This window comes from Calliphora vicina, chromosome 3 (assembly GCF_958450345.1).
Source record: "Calliphora vicina chromosome 3, idCalVici1.1, whole genome shotgun sequence".
Taxonomy (NCBI): Eukaryota; Metazoa; Arthropoda; class Insecta; order Diptera; family Calliphoridae; genus Calliphora; species Calliphora vicina.
The window spans coordinates 131,529,293-131,550,128 of NC_088782.1; the positions used below are offsets into that span (position 1 = coordinate 131,529,293).

Below are 20,836 nucleotides of genomic sequence, written 5' to 3' on the forward strand. Positions count from 1 at the left end.
TGTTTGACGGACACACCAGCCCATACACTACAAATTCTGAAATACATTTGGAAATTTCTGAAATACAATTAGAAATTTCTAAAATATAAATGGAAATTTCTGAAATATAATTGGAAAATTCTGAAATATAATTGGAATATTCTGAAATATAATTGTAAAATTCTGAAATATAAATGGAAAATTCTGAAATATAATTGGAATATTCTGAAATATAATTGGAAAATTCTGAAATATAAATGGAAATTTCTGAAATATAATTGGAAAATTCTGAAATATAATTGGAAATTTCTGAAATTCAATTGGAATTTTCTGAAATATAATTAGAAATTTCTGAAATACAATTGGAAATGGTGTAGATCAACTTTTTTAAAGCTTAGCTCCAAAACGGAAACTAAAGGGTTTGCTAGTCATTTTGTTTTGTAGATTGTTCGGGAGTTAATCTGATCAGAATATTTCTGTTGAAAATTTAATGATGGACTTTGTTTTCGAATGTTTTTTTTTAACATTATCAATACTTGAATGGTTACTTTAACGTTATTTTTTGTTTTTCTTTAACTATAAAATATTAAAAAACCGACATCAAAACTTCATTCTTTACTTTTTAAAAAAAAATATAAATTATTCGAATAATTCGATTAATTTCAAACGTGTGATCGAATTATTCGAACAAGTTAAAATCTCTTATTCGAATTATTCGTTTTATTCGAACAAGAGAAAAATCGAATAATTCGAATACCCTAATATGTAGTACATAGAAAGAGAGTATAAAGATATAATACAAAAACTGAGATATTTTTTTTTTACATACGAACACATCTGAACTATTAAATACATTTAGAGCTTTAGTATTTAGTTTTAATTGTATCGTTGCTGTGAGCAGAGGTGTTCAAAGAAATTAAAAAATAAATAAATAAATAAATAAATAAATATACTACAGTGAGTGAGGAGGAATACATACATACTATATACATATATTTAATATACGGTGATACGGAAGCAACAAAAAAATAAACGAGAAGAAAATAAAAAAAATTAACAACATTTTACTTATATTTATTTTATACTTTTAAAAGCAACAACTAGAATTAGCGTTAAAAAGAAAAGGCACTACTAGTAGAAATATATTAATAATGAAAAGATATACACATGCATACATACATATGTATACGAGTATATGTATTATGTGTGAGTGTATAAATAAATTTCAAAATTGAAGGAATATAAAATTAAACGAAAGTCTATTTTGGCAGTGACGTCACTTAACCATAAAATTAAAATAGTGAATTTAAAATTTGGTAACAATTGTACACAGCGTATCTTTTCTATTTCGTTACTCAAGTGTTGACAAATAACAATAAATATTTCCATAAACGGTACGAATTAATAAAAAAAAATATATATATGTATATATTTTTAAACGACGTGTTAACACCACACATTTCTTTCTTCTATTAGTTAAAATAAATATACATAATTACTTTACATATATGTATGTATATGTACATACATATATACATTTGCATATGTATTCAGTTTTTAATACGAAAATTTGCAACGTCATATTAAATCAAGGTGAAATCAATACAACACTAATTACTCAATAATATTTATATACAGTGACACCAACTACAAAAACAATGAATATTTGTATAGAGTTATTCGCGAATCTGTAAATGAATACATACTCGAACTTACATTTGTTGCTGACTGTAAAAAATCAATAATAGAAATTGTAACAAAAAAAAAAAAACAATTTTGTAAAACTAAAAAGAATTCAACGTTGGTGATACAAAATTTACTTGTATATTGTTCCTAGAATTTTCCACCATCGCAAACAACAACAATAACACCAAACGAACATTGTGGTAGTAGTGGTCAAAATCGTTGCTCCCTCTCTCTTAACTGTTTGTTGTTGGCTCATTTGATCGAAAACAAAAACGAAACATCGAGCAAATCATTTACTTTTGTTGTTGCAGCCATAAAAACTGTGAAAAATAAGTGAAATAAAGAAAATTCTTGAATAAAAAACGACAAAATAAAAAGAAAATACATACATACTACATAGTATAACAACAGTAAAAGCAACAACAATACTTTAGCAGACAAAGAAAATTGTAATAAAAATAAACATCGAAAACAACAAGAGCGGACGGAGTAAAATCACAAACAAAAATATTATTATTTTTTTTATTCAGATCATTGTAAAAAATCAAGAGTTTTTTTGAGAATACAAAAAAGACTGGCGCACTTTATTAACGTTGCAAAATGAAACCCACTGTGATATCAAATGCAAATGCCTCGGCCTCTTCTGGTGCGGGTAATCCGCAAACCGGCGGTAATGGTGTAACTATACCAATAAATCACGAGTACAGAGGTCAACCGATAAATCAACACCAACAGCAGCCTCAGTATCATACACAGTCTCAGCACTATGTAGCCGGCGAACCACAGGCCACTTGCTACGGATCTCCCGGTTCTCTTGGAAGAGGACAACAACAGCAACAACCGCATCCACAACAGCAAATTCCAGCACAATTTCAGGTTGGTACCACCCCTTTTGATTTCATTTATTTACATACATATTGTTATTATTATTATTTGTTCCACAAATATGTTTTGTTGAAATTAATATTAACACATCTATAGATTGCTATCCAATTTCACAACATTACCTATTGAACCTATTGACACCAAATTTTGGAGCAAATTTAGGTTTTAGGTATTAAACAGTTATTTGAGTTATTTTAAAACTAATTTATGATCAATCAGTAACGAGTCAGGTGACAGGTGACTAGAAAGCTATGTAGCTCATTTTATTTTTTAGAAGCTATTCAGGTTTTCAATGTAATCTCGCATCATCAGAATGAGTCGGTACTCACACTATCTGCATAAGATTCAGCTTACTACAAGTTAGCTTGTTCTAGTTTATGTCTGCATCAACTATGCATAATTTTTGAATTACTTAAAAGTCAGTTCTAACTGATTTCGAGTTATCTCTACAACAGCTTTTAGTGAGAAAAATATTAGTTCAGTACTTATCGAGGAGAAGTCAGATGTTTTCAAAACTAATAGGTCATATGTGCATCATGTTTGAGCTACTTCAGAAGTCAGTTGTAAATGAGTTAGCAATAAGTCAACTTAATCAACAGGCCTAATCCATACATAGGCTTGTCTATGTATGGATTATACTTGTACGTAATGAACGCTCATATTTCAAAAATTAACTAATAAAATATTTATCCCTTGCTTCTATACGCTATAGAAGTACTTCGAGTGAACATTTAACAATTTTTTTTATTGCAACAAAAACAAAATACATTTAAAATTGTCATTCAAAGTACTTGCCTGAGATCAAGGCGAATCTATAGAAGGTGACGACAGAACTACAACAAATACAACAGGTACTTTGTTTTTTTTAAAAGATAAGTGAACTGTCAAAGTTGCCTGTTGTTGTTTTTGCTTTTGGGTTTGTTGTATTTGTCGGCACAACAACCACATATGAATTGACAGTTAAATTATCTAAGCAACTGAATAAAAAAAAAATAATCAGCTGTTCTTCTGAGGTCACCTTCTATAAATTCGTCTGAGATATAGAAACTGGTAGTAAAATTGTCTGTGTAAACATACATATATTTATGATACTAGTGTTTATTAGAGGTGCCCTTAAAAAATAGATTTGCTTTGGATTGGTCTTATTTATCTAATTGAAAGTTGTAAAATTGGGTAAATAATGATACTTTTTTCGATGTCTTAAAAAAAACCTTATTTAAATACTGTTTTTTAAACCTTTGCAATAAACCTAAGCTTCTAGAGAAAATAATCTTTTTAACAAGGTAAAAAACATGAACATCGGTAATAAAATATAATAAAAACTTATTCCCGATAAAAATTAAAATCATTTTTCTTCACTTCATAGTGAAGAAAATACAAAAATTATGTAAATTTAATAACGAACTAGACAAAAATAAGTGAGAAATATGTAAATGAGAAAAGATTCTCAAAATCTAGATGAAAAACGAAAATTAAACTGGGAATTTACTGCAAACAGTATTTTTTTGAGTTATGACATTAGGTGTGTTCGCGTACTTTCCAGTAAAAAATATGCAGTAACTTTATTTTAGAGAGTAAAAATAAATTACTCTCAATCTGAAAAGTAACAAAAAAAGTACGCGAACAACAATTTGTAAAAATAAGTTGTATTTTATTATAAATTAATTTAAAACGTTTGTTTTGGGCTATTTTACTTCTTTTCTTTGCAAAACTTGTAAATTGTATTAATTTTCAACTTTTTAGTTTTGTTTGCATTTGCAACCATATGTTTTAAACGTTTTTTATGTTCTCTATCTACGAACTGTCACTTTTAACACTCTCTTGCTCTCTCGTTACAAGTTTGTAAAAGTAAACGAACGGAATCCCGTAACTTCCAGTGATAATTTGTACAAATTATCAAGTACGCGAACACAACTATTATTGTCGCAAGTGATCGAGATATATGTATGTAAGTGATGCAATATTTCAAATTCTCAAGGTTGTTATTTTTAAAGTTAAAATCCAATGAATTGTTTTTATTGCTCATTTTAATTCTTCCTCTTCATGTTAAAATTGATGATGCGTGAAGGTCATTTACAACAAAACAACAACAAATGATCGACCATTCAGAACAACTACACCGGAAAAAATCCATGCGACAATAAATAGTAGCCGATTATTGTCAAATATTTTTTTCATAAAAATATTCACAAATCTGTCGCAAAGTTTTTAAAACTAACTATTATTCATTACACAGAAAAAAGAAATTCATAATTGGAATGAATTTTGTAATAAATATTATTAATCGAACTTGACTTTTTTTCCCAAACTATTTTCATTCAGAATAAGAACATGTTCATAAATATTATAAAATTGTACATGACGGATTTTTTTGCTTTTTTTACGTAAATTGTATGGTATTTTATAATAAATTGCATTATAATTGTATTATCTAATGAATTATTTTAAAAATGTTTGCATAATAGCCGTATATGGGCCAATTATTGAGATGAATTATAAATATCTGAAATTAAAAAAATATCATTAATCATAATAAAACATTAATAAACATTAAAGCATTTCATCCTTTCAACAAAATTTAGTGAATTTCGCGCATTTTTTCTCATTTTGTAGCTGTAAATCATAAAAAAATAAAAAATTTCCAAAGGAAAATTTCTAACATTTTTGAACAACATAAAAATATAAATGAAATTGACATAATATTTTTCAAGCCTTCTAGATTTTTTTTTTTTTTTGAAAACATAAAATATGAACAAAATCATACTATTTAAGAAATTATTTATAAATGTTATGAATTGAAATCAATGAAATCAAATCATAATATTTATGTTGAAACTTTTTTCTGTGTACTTAATATATGGTAAATATTAATCATGTTTGTAGAATAAGGCATTTCCGTACAAAAAAATATTTTCATTTTAAACACCCAGCAAACACACAGGTTTGCTCTTAAATGATAAAGACTGATTTAAAATAAAATGTTTGGCGTTTAAAAATATTAGATTTATAACAAAAACAGATGTTTTTTTCGGAAATTGATTAAAAGAATGATTTATTACAAGTATTTAGTTCACAGATTACACAAATACAAAACCACATTAATTTTGAGATTTTCTTTGTTTGTTATCTATTGCCAACTACTGGAACCAGCTGATTTATATCCGTGTAATCTGTGATTTAGTTATAAACCAAACATTTTAATAGATAGATTTTAAAATATTTGAAATTAATTTTACAAATACATATGTATGTATATGTAACATTGTCATAAAAAATATTTGAAAAATCATACAAATTCTGGAATATCCCAATATTAAGGGCCAGATAGGACAAGAAAATAATATATGAGTAGTTTTGAAAGAAATTGTAAATATTTGCAAAAAACTTGAAAAGATTTTTTTAATGGGCCAGATCGCGAAAGATTATGTATGACTAGACCCAAAATTTTATGTATGTATGTATGTATGTATGTATGTATGTATGTATGTATGTATGTATGTATGTATGTATGTATGTATGTATGTATGTATGTATGTATGTATGTATGTATGTATGTATGTATGTATGTATGTATGTATGTATGTATGTATGTATGTATGTATGTATGTATGTATGTATGTATGTATGTATGTATGTATGTATGTATGTATGTATGTATGTATGTATGTATGTATGTATGTATGTATGTATGTATGTATGTATGTATGTATGTATGTATGTATGTATGTATGTATGTATGTATGTATGTATGTATGTATGTATGTATGTATGTATGTATGTATGTATGTATGCATGTATGTATGTATGTATGTACAGGTGTTTCGTACTTTTTGGATATTCGAAACTTTTAGGGGAGAAAACGGGTAAAAACTATATTTTGGTACTTTTTTTACACCCTATGTATCTTTTAAACCAATAAACATAGAAACAAATTTTAAATCGTATTCTTTAATTAACAAAAAATAAAAAATATAAGTTTGGTACTTTTTGGAAATTCGAACCCTTAAGGGATAAAAATTGTGTTTATTTTTGGTACTTTTTCATAAAATATGTTTTTCTATAATTTGACATAGACATACGAATATTTTATTATGAGCTCCCACCACGATACAGAAATTTATTTGAATTAAATTTTACCAAAGCAATGGGGTTAAAAAAGGTACCAAAAAGGGGATAAAATCGGGAAAATACATTTTATTGAAATTATTAAGCCAATTTTGATAATTTTTAACATTGGTTCCTGGATTCATACAAAAATTAACTAACAGGGTGTTATTTGGAACTCGTGGGCCAAATCCGGGTAAACAGTTTGGTACTTTTTTTAAAACATATTTTTTCTTGGGCACATTAACACAGATTTTAATATTTTGAGACATGTCTGTAGCATAAACAATTTTTGCAAAATGGAATATTTTTAAAGTTCGAACTTGATTGTTTCAAGGAAGAAAAGGGAAATTGGTACTTTTCTCCTAATGGTACTTTTTTTAATATTTTAAATTATTTCACTTATCGACATTAAAGTTAGCTGATATGTATCTGAGTGAAGTTTGTGTAAGGAATAGGGTACAATATTTAGGTACCAAAATGTGAGAACTGAACTATAGGTACTTTTTTATTCATCTAATGGTACTTTTTGAATTTTTTATGACAATGGACTTAGAAACATGAAATTAAGCATATATGGTCCTAAGTGAGTGTGAATTTTAGGGGTAGACTTTTTGGTACTTTTTCTTTAATCGAATGGTACTTTTTGTATTTTCTTCACCAATGAACCTAGAAACATGAAATAAAGCTTACATGGGCCAGAGTGGGTGGACATCCACAAGTGTCTGCTTTTTGGTACTTTTTCTATATTATAATGGTACTTTTTGAATTTTCTATAATAATGGACCTAGAAACATGAAATTAAGCGTATAGATTAACTTCGGGTAATGTGGACTACCGTTTTGTTTTTTCTAAATTTTGGCCACAATATATATGGATATTAAAAGAGTTGTGAAGCAATAAATTAGCTAATGTATTCTCTAATGGTTTTTGCAGTTGAAAATTTTTTCCGTTAAAGGATAAAAAATGTATGTGAAAATATTTTAAGGAACCCAAAAATCAGCATTAAAAAAATTGGAGGGTAATATGGACCACTATATGAGGGTAATGTGGACTAGTATTTAATACATAAAATTCATGAACCAGCTAATCATGAATGATTAAAAAATTTAATTTCAATATATTTTTATTAATACAAACTAAAAAGTCGCGTTCTTGGCTTAGATAGATTGCTTACAAAGTACATAGTTATTGTCGGGTAATATGGACCAGTAGTACATAATCAAGTAATTTAAGTGGTCCACATTACACGAACTTGGGTTACAGTGGTAAAAAGTTATTTTTACCTAATTATCTAAATGTGCTTAAATTCTTACCAAATATATGCAAAACTACGTGTCCACTTTAACTATATAAAACAACCAAACATTAAATTCTACCAAGTAACTGTACCAAATTTTGTTTCTTACTTGAGTCGAAAAAAATGTTGAGCAGGCGCATTAATTTCAATACAAGAATAAAAAGTCAACATATCAATAACTCATGAAAGCAAATGTGCAATTGTCGTTTCAAACAAGTTGTAAAATGTACGACAAATCAGTTTTATCATACCTTCAATAGTTTCTGAAAAAAGACACTGGTCCACTTAGACGCATAGTCCACAATACCCGAAGTTACTCTATGGTCCTATGTGAGTGAAAATTCAAGCGTATACTTCATGGTACTTTTTTTATTATAATGGTACTTTTTTTAATTTTCTAGAACAATGGACTTAGACACATGAAATTAAGCATACACGGTCCTATGTCAGTGAGAATTCTAGGGGGAGACTTTTTGGTACTTTTTCTTTAATCGAATGGTACTTTTTGTAATTTCTTCACCAAAGAACCTAGAAACATGAAATAAAGCTTACATGGGCCAGAGTTGGTGGACATCTACAAGTGTCTGCTTTTTGGTACTTTTTCTGTATTATAATGTTACTTTTTGAATTTTCTATAATAATGGACCTAGAAATATGTAATTAAGCGTATATGGTCCTATGTGAGTAAAAATTCAAGCGGATACTTCATGGTACTTTTTCTTTATTATAATGGTACTTTTTTTTAATTTTGTATAACAATGGACTTAGAAACATGAAATTAAGCATACTCGGTCCTAAGTCAGTGAGAATTGTAGGGGAGACTTTTTGGTACTTTTTCTTTATTCGAATGGTACTTTTTGTAATTTCTTCACCAATGAACCTAGAAACATGAAATAAAGCTTATATGGACCGGAGTGAGTGGGAATCCACAAGTGCCTGAATTTTGGTACTTTTTATATATTGTAGCGGTACTTTTTTGAATTTTCTGTAATAATGGACATAAAAATATGAAATTAATCGTATATGTTCTAAAGTGAGTGAGAATTCTAGGGGGAGACTTTTTGGTACTTTTTCTTTATTCGACTTTTTGTAATTTCTTCACCAATTAACCTAAAACCATGAAATTAAGCTTATATGGGAGTGAGTGGGAAACCACAAGTGGGGGCTTTTTGGTACTTTTTATATATTCTAATGGTACTTTTTGAATTTTCTGCAATAATGGACATAGAAATATGAAATTAGGCGTCTTTGGTCCCAAGTGAGTGAAAATTCAAGGCCATACTTCTTGGTACTTTGCTTTGTTCTCATAGGTACTTTTTTGAATTTACTATAATAACGGACCTAGAGTTTCCAAAAAACCGAAGAATTTCAAAACCGCGGTTTCGTTTTTTTTTTTTTCGATTTTGTGATAATTTTTAAATATATTAATTGTTATAGAAACAAAACTAGTTGGTCATATAGGAAAGGCTATACAAATTTAAAATTCAAACTTGACGGGTTATTGTTTAGTGAGTGCGAATTCAAAAGTGATAATCAATGGTACTATTTGTTTATTGCAATGGTACTTTTTGCAATGGTAGTATTTTATATTAATAAACCTAAAAATTTAAAATTAGGCACACATGATTCTGAATGAATTTGAATTCACAAAAGGTGACTTTAGTGGTAACTTTCTTTTGCATTTTCTATAATAATGGACCCAGAAATATGAAATTAGACATTTACAATCAGATTTACAAAGGGAGACTTAATAGTACTATTTCAATCTTCTAATTGGGGTGGCGAAGCGCACCGGGTCAGCTAGTTTATGAATAATTATGTTATGCTATATTAAATTTCTTTTTTCAAAACTCGGATATTTTTTGCGATAATCACCGACAACTTGAATCAAATATTGCTTTTCCTCTTCGTTCCTGCACAATATTTTATTGTAGTCCTCCATCATTTTCACGCCTCTTTCAGCGGTGTCGTTTACTACGTGAATTTTTTCAACAATTTTTAGTGCTTGCTGATAATCTTCGCGCTGTGGCCACGTTTCCGGCGGATATCGTATAAATTCATGCGGCAAGTTTAAGCGTAGAAAAAAGTTTATAGTTTTCACAGTTACGAAAGCGCTCAAGTCATTCGACAAAAATTGCTCAGTTACTTCTGCAAAATTAACCGCAATTTTGTTCATGCTTCGGATAGGTCCTTCATCATCTTCATCCCAATCATCATCTTCTTCTCCAGTTTCTTCTCCAGTTTCTTCATCAGTTTCTTCATCTTTTTCAAGTTGAACTTCCTTGTCTTTTTCTTCAAGGATTTCTTTTCCATCATATAAGCACATAATTGCCAACATTTTTCGTTTTATGTCACACGAAACATCTGAATCAAAGTAGGCGAGAGCTATAGCCTCCTCCGCCAGATACCACAAATGTCTGATAAACTTTGTTACCATTACTTTTGACAAATTCTTATCCAAGTCTGCATATGAGTGAAGTGCTTTCAAAAAGTTGAAGTCCTGATTGGGCGCTTTGACAGCTTCAGTACAGCGATACCAGACTTTCACGTACAGAAGAACAATAAACACACAGACATCTCGAATTCCATCCAATTGTGACTTTGCCAGTTTAAATTGGTCTCTGAACATAAATATTTTCAGTGAATAAATTGCTTTAGACATCCATCGTGCGTGGTGAATAGGTTTGAGTTCTTTAAACTTATATTCGCCAAAATCGCCTCCAAGGAATAAAACAACCAGTTCCAATAGTTCCTTATAGTCGTTACGACGTTGTCTTTTCTGTAGTTGGACCATGCAAAAAGTAATGATGTCATCTGGAGCAGTAATTAATTTCGAAGCAACGATCTCATCGCTCACTCCAGTTTCGAATGCATTCTGATTGATTTTTTCCCAATTCTGCTGGAAACGGCGAAACAGAGAAACATCTGGAGCAAAAGTTTTTCCAATTTTTTCTTCGAACACTGCTCTTAGCACCAATTCATATATGTGATGTCTACATGGAAGATGCATCAAATCTCTCTCTAATAACTGTTCAAGTAAAACTGCAGCTCCTGCAAATTCACCGGTGTTTGATGATGTCGTGTCAAAAGACATGGCTTGAACTCGTTTCGAAAGGTTCCATTCTACCAGTAGTTGATAAACGGCCGCTGCAATATTTTTGCCTTTTCCACAATCTAGTTTTGGAACGCCTAATATTTGTTCGATTTCGCCATTAGTTACAATAACCGGAAGGGGATCAATCTTATTCATTCCTGTAATGTCTTCCAGTATTTTGCCATTCCAGTGCACTACAAAAAATGCTGTTGCCTTCAACTGTAATGGAATAAAATATTTATATTAGTATTGAAATTAAATTGGTATAAGAAAAGTAACCTTACATGTAAGTTCTCCTTTACAAAATCAGCGATTTTTTGTCGATTTGCAGTACGGTATCTTCGAATTGACGAGCGAATTAATACCAAATTTGATACGTTGTGACCAAGTCCTTCAGCTACTGCAGCCATTAAATGCATTGCATTTCGGTCAGATATCATGCATTTATCCAAAGCAGAAACGATCCGTTCATTGATAAATAACTGTGTTCCTCTTTTAACAACTTCCGAAGCCGACGGTCGAGCGTCCACTTCCACTTCCAATTCCATTCCACCAGCGCCAACATTGCCTGACGATTCGGTAGATGATGTGAATTGCACTGTACCCATTGCTAAGGTATTAATTTTAGTAGTTGCTCGTAATCGCCGTTCATCTGCCTCTTCTCGTTCCAATTTTCGTTTTTCAATGCCTACAAGAGCCATGTCAATGCCAATCATGCTGCCTGGGCGGCCTTTTTTCCTCAGTGCAAGCAAAAACTTTTTATTCTCCATATCGTAAAGAAATTTATTAGTATTAGTATTGCTTTGTTTTATAGCACAATGAAATTATAGAATGTTATATATAAATACCAATGCAAATCTTGTGAAATAAAGTTTTTTTTTTATATCTATACTGTGATTGTCTTGAACATAAAGCTAACATCAGGTCGGAGAGAAAATAGGTTAAGAAAAATTCAAATAAAATTCGAACTAGATTGAATTTCGAAGAACGGTAAAAACTGTTTCGGTAAATTTACATGTGTATGTATATAAAGTTTATATAAAGGAGACATAAAAACTTTATGCAACTTATTTGGTTTTTTTATTGGATTTTTTTAGAACATTAATAACGTAGTTATACTCAATTCCATTTGACTGAGATAATAATTTTGCAATTTTAGAAACATAAATAGACTTGTCACTTTTGCATACGACACTATTAAAACGAGACAAAAGGAAATACATTATTGTAAACTTTGTTACGCAAACTGTGTATTTTTACTTATCCTAGCGATTTGTTTTAAAATCTCAATATTCATAAAAAGTGGACATAACTCGTTTGCACACTAAGTTAACGCTACAGTTTATTCACTGTAGGAACATCTGTAGTTTATAATGATAATTATTTCTGTAATGACGTAATATTTTTAAAAAGATTCTGACCCACTAACAACAAATTGTTATTATATGTATGTATACAAAAACAATTAAAGCTTATTTTTCTGTACATATAAAGAAATTAACACGATTATTTTGAAATCATTTAGCAATACATATGTACATTAGACATGCCCTGAAAAAATAGATTTTTTTCATTAGAAGCTAAAACTAACTACTGCAACTAACGATTGAAAGTTGTAAAATTAGGAAATTATTGGTAATTTTCGAAATATTAAAAAAATTCCCTATTTAAATGTTGTTTTTTAAACATTTGGAATAAACCTAAGCTTCTAGAGAAAATTATCTTTCTAACAAGGTATAAAAAACATGAACATCGAGTTAAAAATAACTAAGTTATTAGCATTTGCCTACGTCATATATTTAAAGAAAACAACCTTTTTGTATTATTTACTCACTGTTTTGCATGCAAAAGTTATGTCAACAACAGAAATGCGTGTAAAATATGCATAAACTAGCACTTTTTGTTCAATTTATATATACAGTGGTGGCCACCAATTTAAGACAAATACTTTAATTTTTTTCATCAACTGAATTTTAAGTGCGATAGAGCCAAAATAAAAGGACCTCTAAGGGTATGAAATTTATTATTAATGTTTCTAGTTTCTGAAAAATGTTTGGAAAAATCGGTAAAACATATATGGACAAAGATATGTGGAAATACGTTGACCCACCTCAGCGAACATCTGCTGTTAATAACATGATATGACCAAAATAAGTGGAACTAAAAGTACGAAATTTGGTCCGAATATTTTATAATAATAAAAATATAATGATATAAATGTGAGAAAATATGTTTATTTAAAAAAAAAAATTTTTGGTCAAGTTGTAGAAAAATTTTATGTGTTCGTGGTGAATATGTATGAATTGACTCAGTCGAATAAAACACACTTGTGTGTTAAAAAAGTCCTCATGCATACATATTTGTGGAAATATTTGAAAAAATAATTGACAATCACGTGGAATTTAGCAAAGAATTTTTGTCTTAAATTCCTGGCCACCACTGTATATATATATATATATATATATATAAATATATCACTGTTTTGCATGCAAAAGTTATGTAAACAACTATGTCAACAACAGAAATGCGTGTAAAATATGCGTAAACTAGCACTTCTTGTTCAATTTATATATATATATATAAATATATAACTTTGTTATTTTTCATTCGAAATTATTGTTTTAAACCTTGTTAGAAAGATACATATATCGTTTTATACATACTTATACATTAAGGTGGAGCGATAATGTATGAAATTTTTGTTTGCGATATAAAGTTGTCTTTTAATCAGTAAGTTAAACGTACGAAAGTTTACTTACCTACTTTGATGTTTTGAGGTGTCCCAACACAATTGAAAATCAAAAAATATCCTAATTTTCATATGTTCATTAAATAACCTTATACTTTATAAACTTTAGTTTATGTTGAATATAAATATTTGTATGTATTGTTAGGTCAATATAATGATATCCAATAATTAAAAACAAACAAAAATTACTTGAAAAACTAAATTCATATTTCATACGCTTTACAACCCACATATGCCGAAGTGGGTATTTTTATACTCAATCCACAAAATCGTGCTTGTAGCTTAGGAAAGTGGGCCTAATCACTTTGTTATTTTTTTTACTGATAGAGGACATCCAAGACTAATAGACATAAGGAGGGCATTGGGGAATTGCACTCCCCCGTTTTATAGAGCCATTTATTTTTGTATTATTAGAATGTTGTGGGTGCACCTCTACATATATGTATATACTATCCACCAAATGAAATTTTTTGTGTAAATTTAGGAGTTAAAAAAGCAATTTTTAACAGGTATTCCAGCGATTACAAAAAAAATAAAAATCGCTCCACCCTATTATACATATACAAACATAAATAGTATAAAAAATATTGTTAATAAATAAGAATGAATCATTGCTAAAAATATTTGTTGTTTGTTGGCGAGTTTTTTATGTGGGCCGCACTTGTTTTACTCGTCGTAGTATTAGTATACACGTCGTTTCATTTAAACTTTGCACATTTTGTGTGGCAGTCAGACAGACAGACAAGTCAGTTAAAATTTAAAATATTTCAGATTTATATACATATATTTTTTACAATACTTGAAATTTAATAATAAAGCTCTCCTGTAAAATTTTGTTTTTTGTGACATACGATAATTTCGCGCAAAGGGGTCCATATGTATGTATGTATTTATGTACGTAATTGAGTAAATTTACTGACAAATACAATGAATTAACAATTACAAACGCATTACATATTAAATTATGTGTGTAACAGTGGTTTAATGTAGAAATAATGTACATATCGTCACCTAAAATGCAAAATAACGTAACATCACTTTTCATAAGTTTATAGGAGAAGCAAAAAAACGATATAAAATGAAAACTACTTGAGATATTGAAACAAAATTTTCAAATCTGAATTACAATGACTCTAGAAATATATTTTATGAAAAAAAACAAATTTTTTTAAAGCACACTTTAAAATATGTGGCTAACGTTTTTTTGAATTGTTATTTTCTGAAACAAAAAAACGTATCATCAATATAATTTTTTATGAAAAAATAAAAACTTAAATAAAAATATTTTTTTTTATTTTAAACTAGTTGACTGCCCCGCCCCGGCTTCGCCCGTTAGCATTTACTAATTTTAGTTCTTCAAGTTTCTCCAACCCACCTACACCTGCCTGTTCTTATTTATTTGCAAATAAAATATCTAAATTTGTACTGCATACATTAGGGAGCTTTTTTACTACAGTTGACTGGACCCAAAAAAAAAAAGAAATCCGAGTTTTATCCGGAATTTTTTAATTTTTTTCTTTACTAACCATCTCCTGAAAATTTCGAATCGAATATAAAAAAAATCAGCCAAATCGCTCCAGCCGTTCTCACGTGATGCCATTACATACATGGACCATTTCATTTTTATATATATAGAAGATAGATAAAAGCAGTTTATATATACATTTTCAATTTTATTATGTTTTTTTTTATTTTAATTACTAACAGCTACTTTTTTAAACTAAAAAAGGTTCTTCATTAAATTTATATTATAATTAATTAAATTTATATTATAATTAATTAAATTTATATTATAATTAATTAAATTTATATTATAATATAATTACGATACTACCTAAAATAAGGTAAACACGATTTATTAATTAATTACTCAAAGCGTATACGTTATTTTGTTTAAGAAAGTCATATGCTTGATGATACTTTAGTTTCAATTTTGGTTATAACTTGGTTATTTTTGATAGTAAAAGTTTAAAATTTTGTACACATATGTAATATGATGTAGTGAGTCGTAATCAATAATAAAATCAATTTCGAATTTTGTATCAATTTGATGATACATTGTTTTGCATTTTAGGTGACGATATGTATGTATCTTAGTTTTTCATAAGTTTTCAGATTAAGGAAAATCTATAAATTTTCATAAGGGAAAGTTAGCCCATCGTTAGCATACGTTGTTAGCATATGTAATTTAATTTTTAATACCACAGGACATTTCTTTAAATGCTGTTAGTAGTCAAACAGACAGCAAGTGCAATGTGATGTATTTTTTTGTTCGCTTTTAACGAAGATAATACCAAAGTATATAAATATACTTTGGTATTGATGAACGAATGCGATATCGTCACCTAAAATGTTGTATTTTAGATGACAATGTGTGCATACTACATATGTATGTATGTATGTATGTACATTAGACATGCCCTTAAAAAATAGATTTGCTTCGGATGGGTCTTATTTTGTTCGTTAGTAGCTAAAACTAACTACTGCTAAATTTAAGTGAAAACGGATAACTAGAACACGTGGAAATCGATTGAAAGTTGTCAAATTGGGTAAATAATGGTACTTTTTCCGATATCTTAAAAAATTTCCCTATTTAATTACTGCTTTTTAAACATTTTCAATAAACCTAAGCTTCTAGAGAAAATTATCTTTCTAACAAGGTATAAAACATGAACATCGAGTTAAAAATAACAAAGTTATTAGCATTTCTCTACGTCATATATTCAAGAAAAACGACATTTTTGTATTATTTGCTCACTGTTTTGCATGCAAAAGTTAACAACTATTACTAACAACTATTCCTACGTTTATACGCACGGCTTATTCACAAATAAAAATATAGCAATTAGAAAAAAATGCCGCATAAACAGTGAATTAATTTTTTATTTGCGAATAGCTAACTCACGAAAACAATTCCTGATTAACGACACTATTTGCAAATAAGATATTAAGCATTGCCATATGTTTTAACGCTTTTAGTTTATTAAGACGTTTTTTAAATATTTCATTGCGTTTTTGAATTAATTGGATTGCAAGACGTACAAGAATTCTTGATTCTATAATTTTTACATTTAAAAAAATAAAAAATTTATCATATTACCAGATAATTACATTTTACAATCCGGCATCTCATAAAAACAAGAATTTTCCGTAACTATAAACGTAGTATATGTCAACAGTAGAAATGCGAGTAAAATATGAGTAAACTAGCAGTTTTTGCTCAATATTTGGTCAGATAAAACTCGTATAACTCTGTTATTTTTCATTCGAAATTATTGTTTTATACCTTGTTAGAAAGATAATTTTCTCTTCAAATATGGATTTTTTTTAAGATTTCGGAAAAAGTACCATTATGTTCTAGTTATCCGATTGCACTTAAATTTTGCAGTAGTTAGTTTTAGCTGCTAATGAACAAAATAAGACCCATCCAAAGCAAATCTATTTTTTAAGGGCATGTCTAATGTACATATACATAAGCATATGCATAAAATTAAATTTTATTGACAATCTGAGTTGTTGATTAATCTATGTATTTGTTTGTCTTATTTCAGCAGGACTTTGATTTTGAACCAGATATGGGCATAGATATGTTTCCTCGGACCCGTTTGGGACGTATGACTCATGATCCTTTTGGAGATTTCGGAGGTACTTCACGTAAGCGAACTAGTTTGCATGATCCCCAATTTCATACTGATGGTTTTTCTCGTTATTTTGATGATGCTGCAGATTTTGGATTTCCCCAGTTCAACTCATTGGGTCGTCGTCGTGTTAATCCTCACAATGATGATGATTTCTTTAATCGTTTGCCGTCGGAATTTCGTCAATACATACCTGAAAGTTTCGCTCAGCGACGAACAGGTTCTGGTATGGCTGGAAGTCCCGGCACTGGCCCGACCATGGTGCATCCGCAACAGTCGACACAGCAGCAACATCAACCACATTTTTACAATACAATGCCGCAGTCTCCATCCAGAAAAGTGTGTGATGCTGCCATTCAAACTGAAGATCCTACTGGCCGCTCTGAAGTTGATCATTCGATGAACACCGAAAATCTAAATCAACATGGTTTACGTAATACCATGGATATGGGTGTAAAATCCCCGGCAGAAAATGAAAACCAAAGTCCAAGATCGTCATCAGCACCACCAACCCAACAACAACAACATCAAACCCAGCCGCAACAAATACCAGTTAATGGACCCAAACGACCTACACCACCTCCTCAGCAACAACATCAATTTGCCACTCAAACTAGTCCCCAGATACAATCCGGAGCTTATGGCGGCCAATCGCCCCAATTTCAAAAAGTATATTATGCTCCACAACAACAGTCGCATCCTCAACAAAAGCAGCAGACTCCTCCACCACCGCAAACCCCTGGTGGTTCCTACATACGTACCATCCCTATATTTGTGGAGGGTAGATCAGAACCCATTATCAATAATAAAGAAATACCCAACCAAAATGCGCCACCAAATGTTGCATCTGGCTCGGGCAATTCGAGAGCTTTCACGCCACCAAAACAACAGCCGCACCGTCCAACACCATTAAATACTCAACAACAACCCTCATCTCAGCAGCAGCAACAACAAAGTGGTGGTCTACCCCCCCAAACTCCACACACCGTAGATACCATAAACAAAATCCAAGATATACAACGTGACGTTTTGGAATTAATGTCATACGTGGAGAAGTTTTCAGGTACTCGTGCCGACAAAGAATACGTATATTTGGACGAAATGTTAACTAGAAATCTATTGAAGTTGGATAACATCGACACTAATGGCAAGGAGAGTATACGACTAGCACGTAAAGAAGCCATCAAATGCATACAGGCCTCTATTAATGTGCTGGAAGCTAAAGCAGAGGAAAATAAAAAGGCAGTCCAAGTCAATGATCACGATGCAAAAGAGGCGGAACAACCAGTTCTCATGCATGAAACGGAATCGCCAGCACCAGCAACCGAAACACAAATATCTACGTCAGCGGACAAAGTGACCAAAGAACCAATTTCAACTGCTTCAACTGAACAAATCGTGGAACCGGCATATAACAAAACTAATGAACCCATACCACTGCCTCCACCAGAAAGTCAGAAATTCAACGAAGTTAAAATAGAAGATTGTCCCGACGATGATGTGCCTAAAGTTGAGGATCAACAAATGGATAATACAACTGAAACGAAATGATGATACGAAAGAACTTTTAATAAAACCGCCAGCTGTAAAAAGGCCACCACCACTAAAACGAAAGTTTTAAAACAATACAATTAAGAAATAAACACATTAGTCTGGGGATAAATAATTATGTACATTCATAAATACATTACATAGTGTGTATGTACGGATGTATGTAGTTATATCCGAATCACAAACTTCAGATGCTTTTAAACTGTATTTTATGTTAAATACTACTTATATTTAAAGCTTAAATTAAATTCGTGCCAATCTTTAAATCAATTATTAAACATTTCTCTTTTCTTTTCACTAACCTTAACCTCTAAATAGATTATCTTAATAACTTATATAGATAACTTAACTTTCAAAAAGTGTCACTTGTTTCCGCAAATTGCAATATCTTGGACATTCAAGATACACCTATTAATCCAACGCTTTACTTTTGCATAGTAAAAAATACGCATATGTACGAATATGTGAAAACGTATCTATTAAACGTCACATACAATGAGGAGCGGCAGAACAATGGTCCTTTTTCCTATTCAAATTCAATGGGAAAAAACTCCCAGGGAACAAACTCCCGCGGAATTTTTTATTCATAATTGTGCTGATTGTTTATTTTGTTTACGATCTAGGTTTAACTGAGTATCATTGGCCAGTTAAACATTAGTTAGAATTGTATAAAATAAACATTCAGCACACCAGGTTTATTTTGAATTGCTACATATATTAACATCATTATAATTTTTAATATCCATTTTATTTACTTTACTTTCACTTTTTCCTTTTACTTTTTTTTTGTAAAATTTATATGACAAATTTTGAGGAATGCATATCTGAATTGACTAAAAAATAAGGCAATGCAATCAAAGTTGACAGTTCGTAATCAATTAGTGAAAAACACAATCATTGGTTAATGACCGGCTAAATTTGTTTCCTGATTAACTTAACAGCGTGTTAAACATCTTTTAATATAGTAGGGTATTCGAATTATTAGATTTTTCTCTTGTTCGAATAAAACGAATAATTCGAATAAGAGATTTTAATTTGTTCGAATAATTCGATCACACGTTTAAATTTAATCGAATTATTCGAATAATTTTAATTTTTTTAAAAAAGTAAAGAATGAAGTTTTGATTTCGGTTTTTTAATATTTTATTGTTAAAGAAAAACAAAAAATAACGTTAAGTTGACAATTCATGTATTGATAATGGTAAAAAACATTCGAAAACAAAGTCCATTATTAAATTTTCAACAAAAATATTCTGATCAGATTAACTCCCGAACAATCTACAAAACAATTGACTAGCAAACCCTTTAGTTTCCGTTTGGAGCTTTGCTTTACCAAATTTGAGCTAGTTGGACATGATCCTGAATTCAAATACAATATAAACGTATTAAGAACTTGGTTATTTTGAAGTCAGGCAGTGCATGATTGACGCATTTACAAATACTCAAAAAGTTTATGTTAGACAAAGATGTTCAACTATGTTCAAAATCATGTATAAGACGAACTCCATGCTTTTCTTGCAACAAAACGTTAGTTTGCAATATTTGTGTTTATCATTCGATTTATTAAATATTTTGCAACGCTTACGTACGCGGTTAATAACATCACTTATATAAATATATTTTAAGATCATGGCCTTCATCTATTTCAATGTAATCATTATAAATGTCATCCTCAATATCACTTTCGACGACCGTTTCAAAATCACATTCTCCATCACATTCAACTCCACTTTAATCTAAGTTAATATTTTGATTATTAATTGCGATTCTTCTAATATTTCGCCAGCTAAATAACAAATATTTTATTCCGTATTTTCATTGGTTCAAGTCCTAAGTTAAAATTTTTTAAA

At 29.8% G+C, this 20,836-nt stretch overlaps 1 protein-coding gene across 6 annotated transcripts; it reads left to right on the forward strand.

Annotated features, from left to right (window-relative positions):
• The first annotated feature begins 1,475 nt into the window (after positions 1-1,475).
• stv (starvin) lies at positions 1,476-19,264 on the forward strand. 6 transcript variants are annotated; one of them, XM_065506253.1, is made up of 3 exons: positions 1,476-2,541; positions 17,352-17,442; positions 17,524-19,264. In XM_065506253.1, the coding sequence occupies exons 1-3, from the start codon at positions 2,266-2,268 to the stop codon at positions 18,984-18,986; spliced, it is 1,830 nt and encodes a 609-aa protein (XP_065362325.1). In that variant the 5' UTR covers positions 1,476-2,265; the 3' UTR covers positions 18,987-19,264. The 6 variants fall into 6 exon arrangements, with proteins under 6 accessions (XP_065362325.1, XP_065362322.1, XP_065362324.1 ...); XM_065506250.1 differs by having other exon boundaries at positions 1,477-2,541; positions 17,349-17,451; XM_065506252.1 differs by having other exon boundaries at positions 1,477-2,541; positions 17,349-17,442.
• Positions 19,265-20,836: the final 1,572 nt, after the last annotated feature.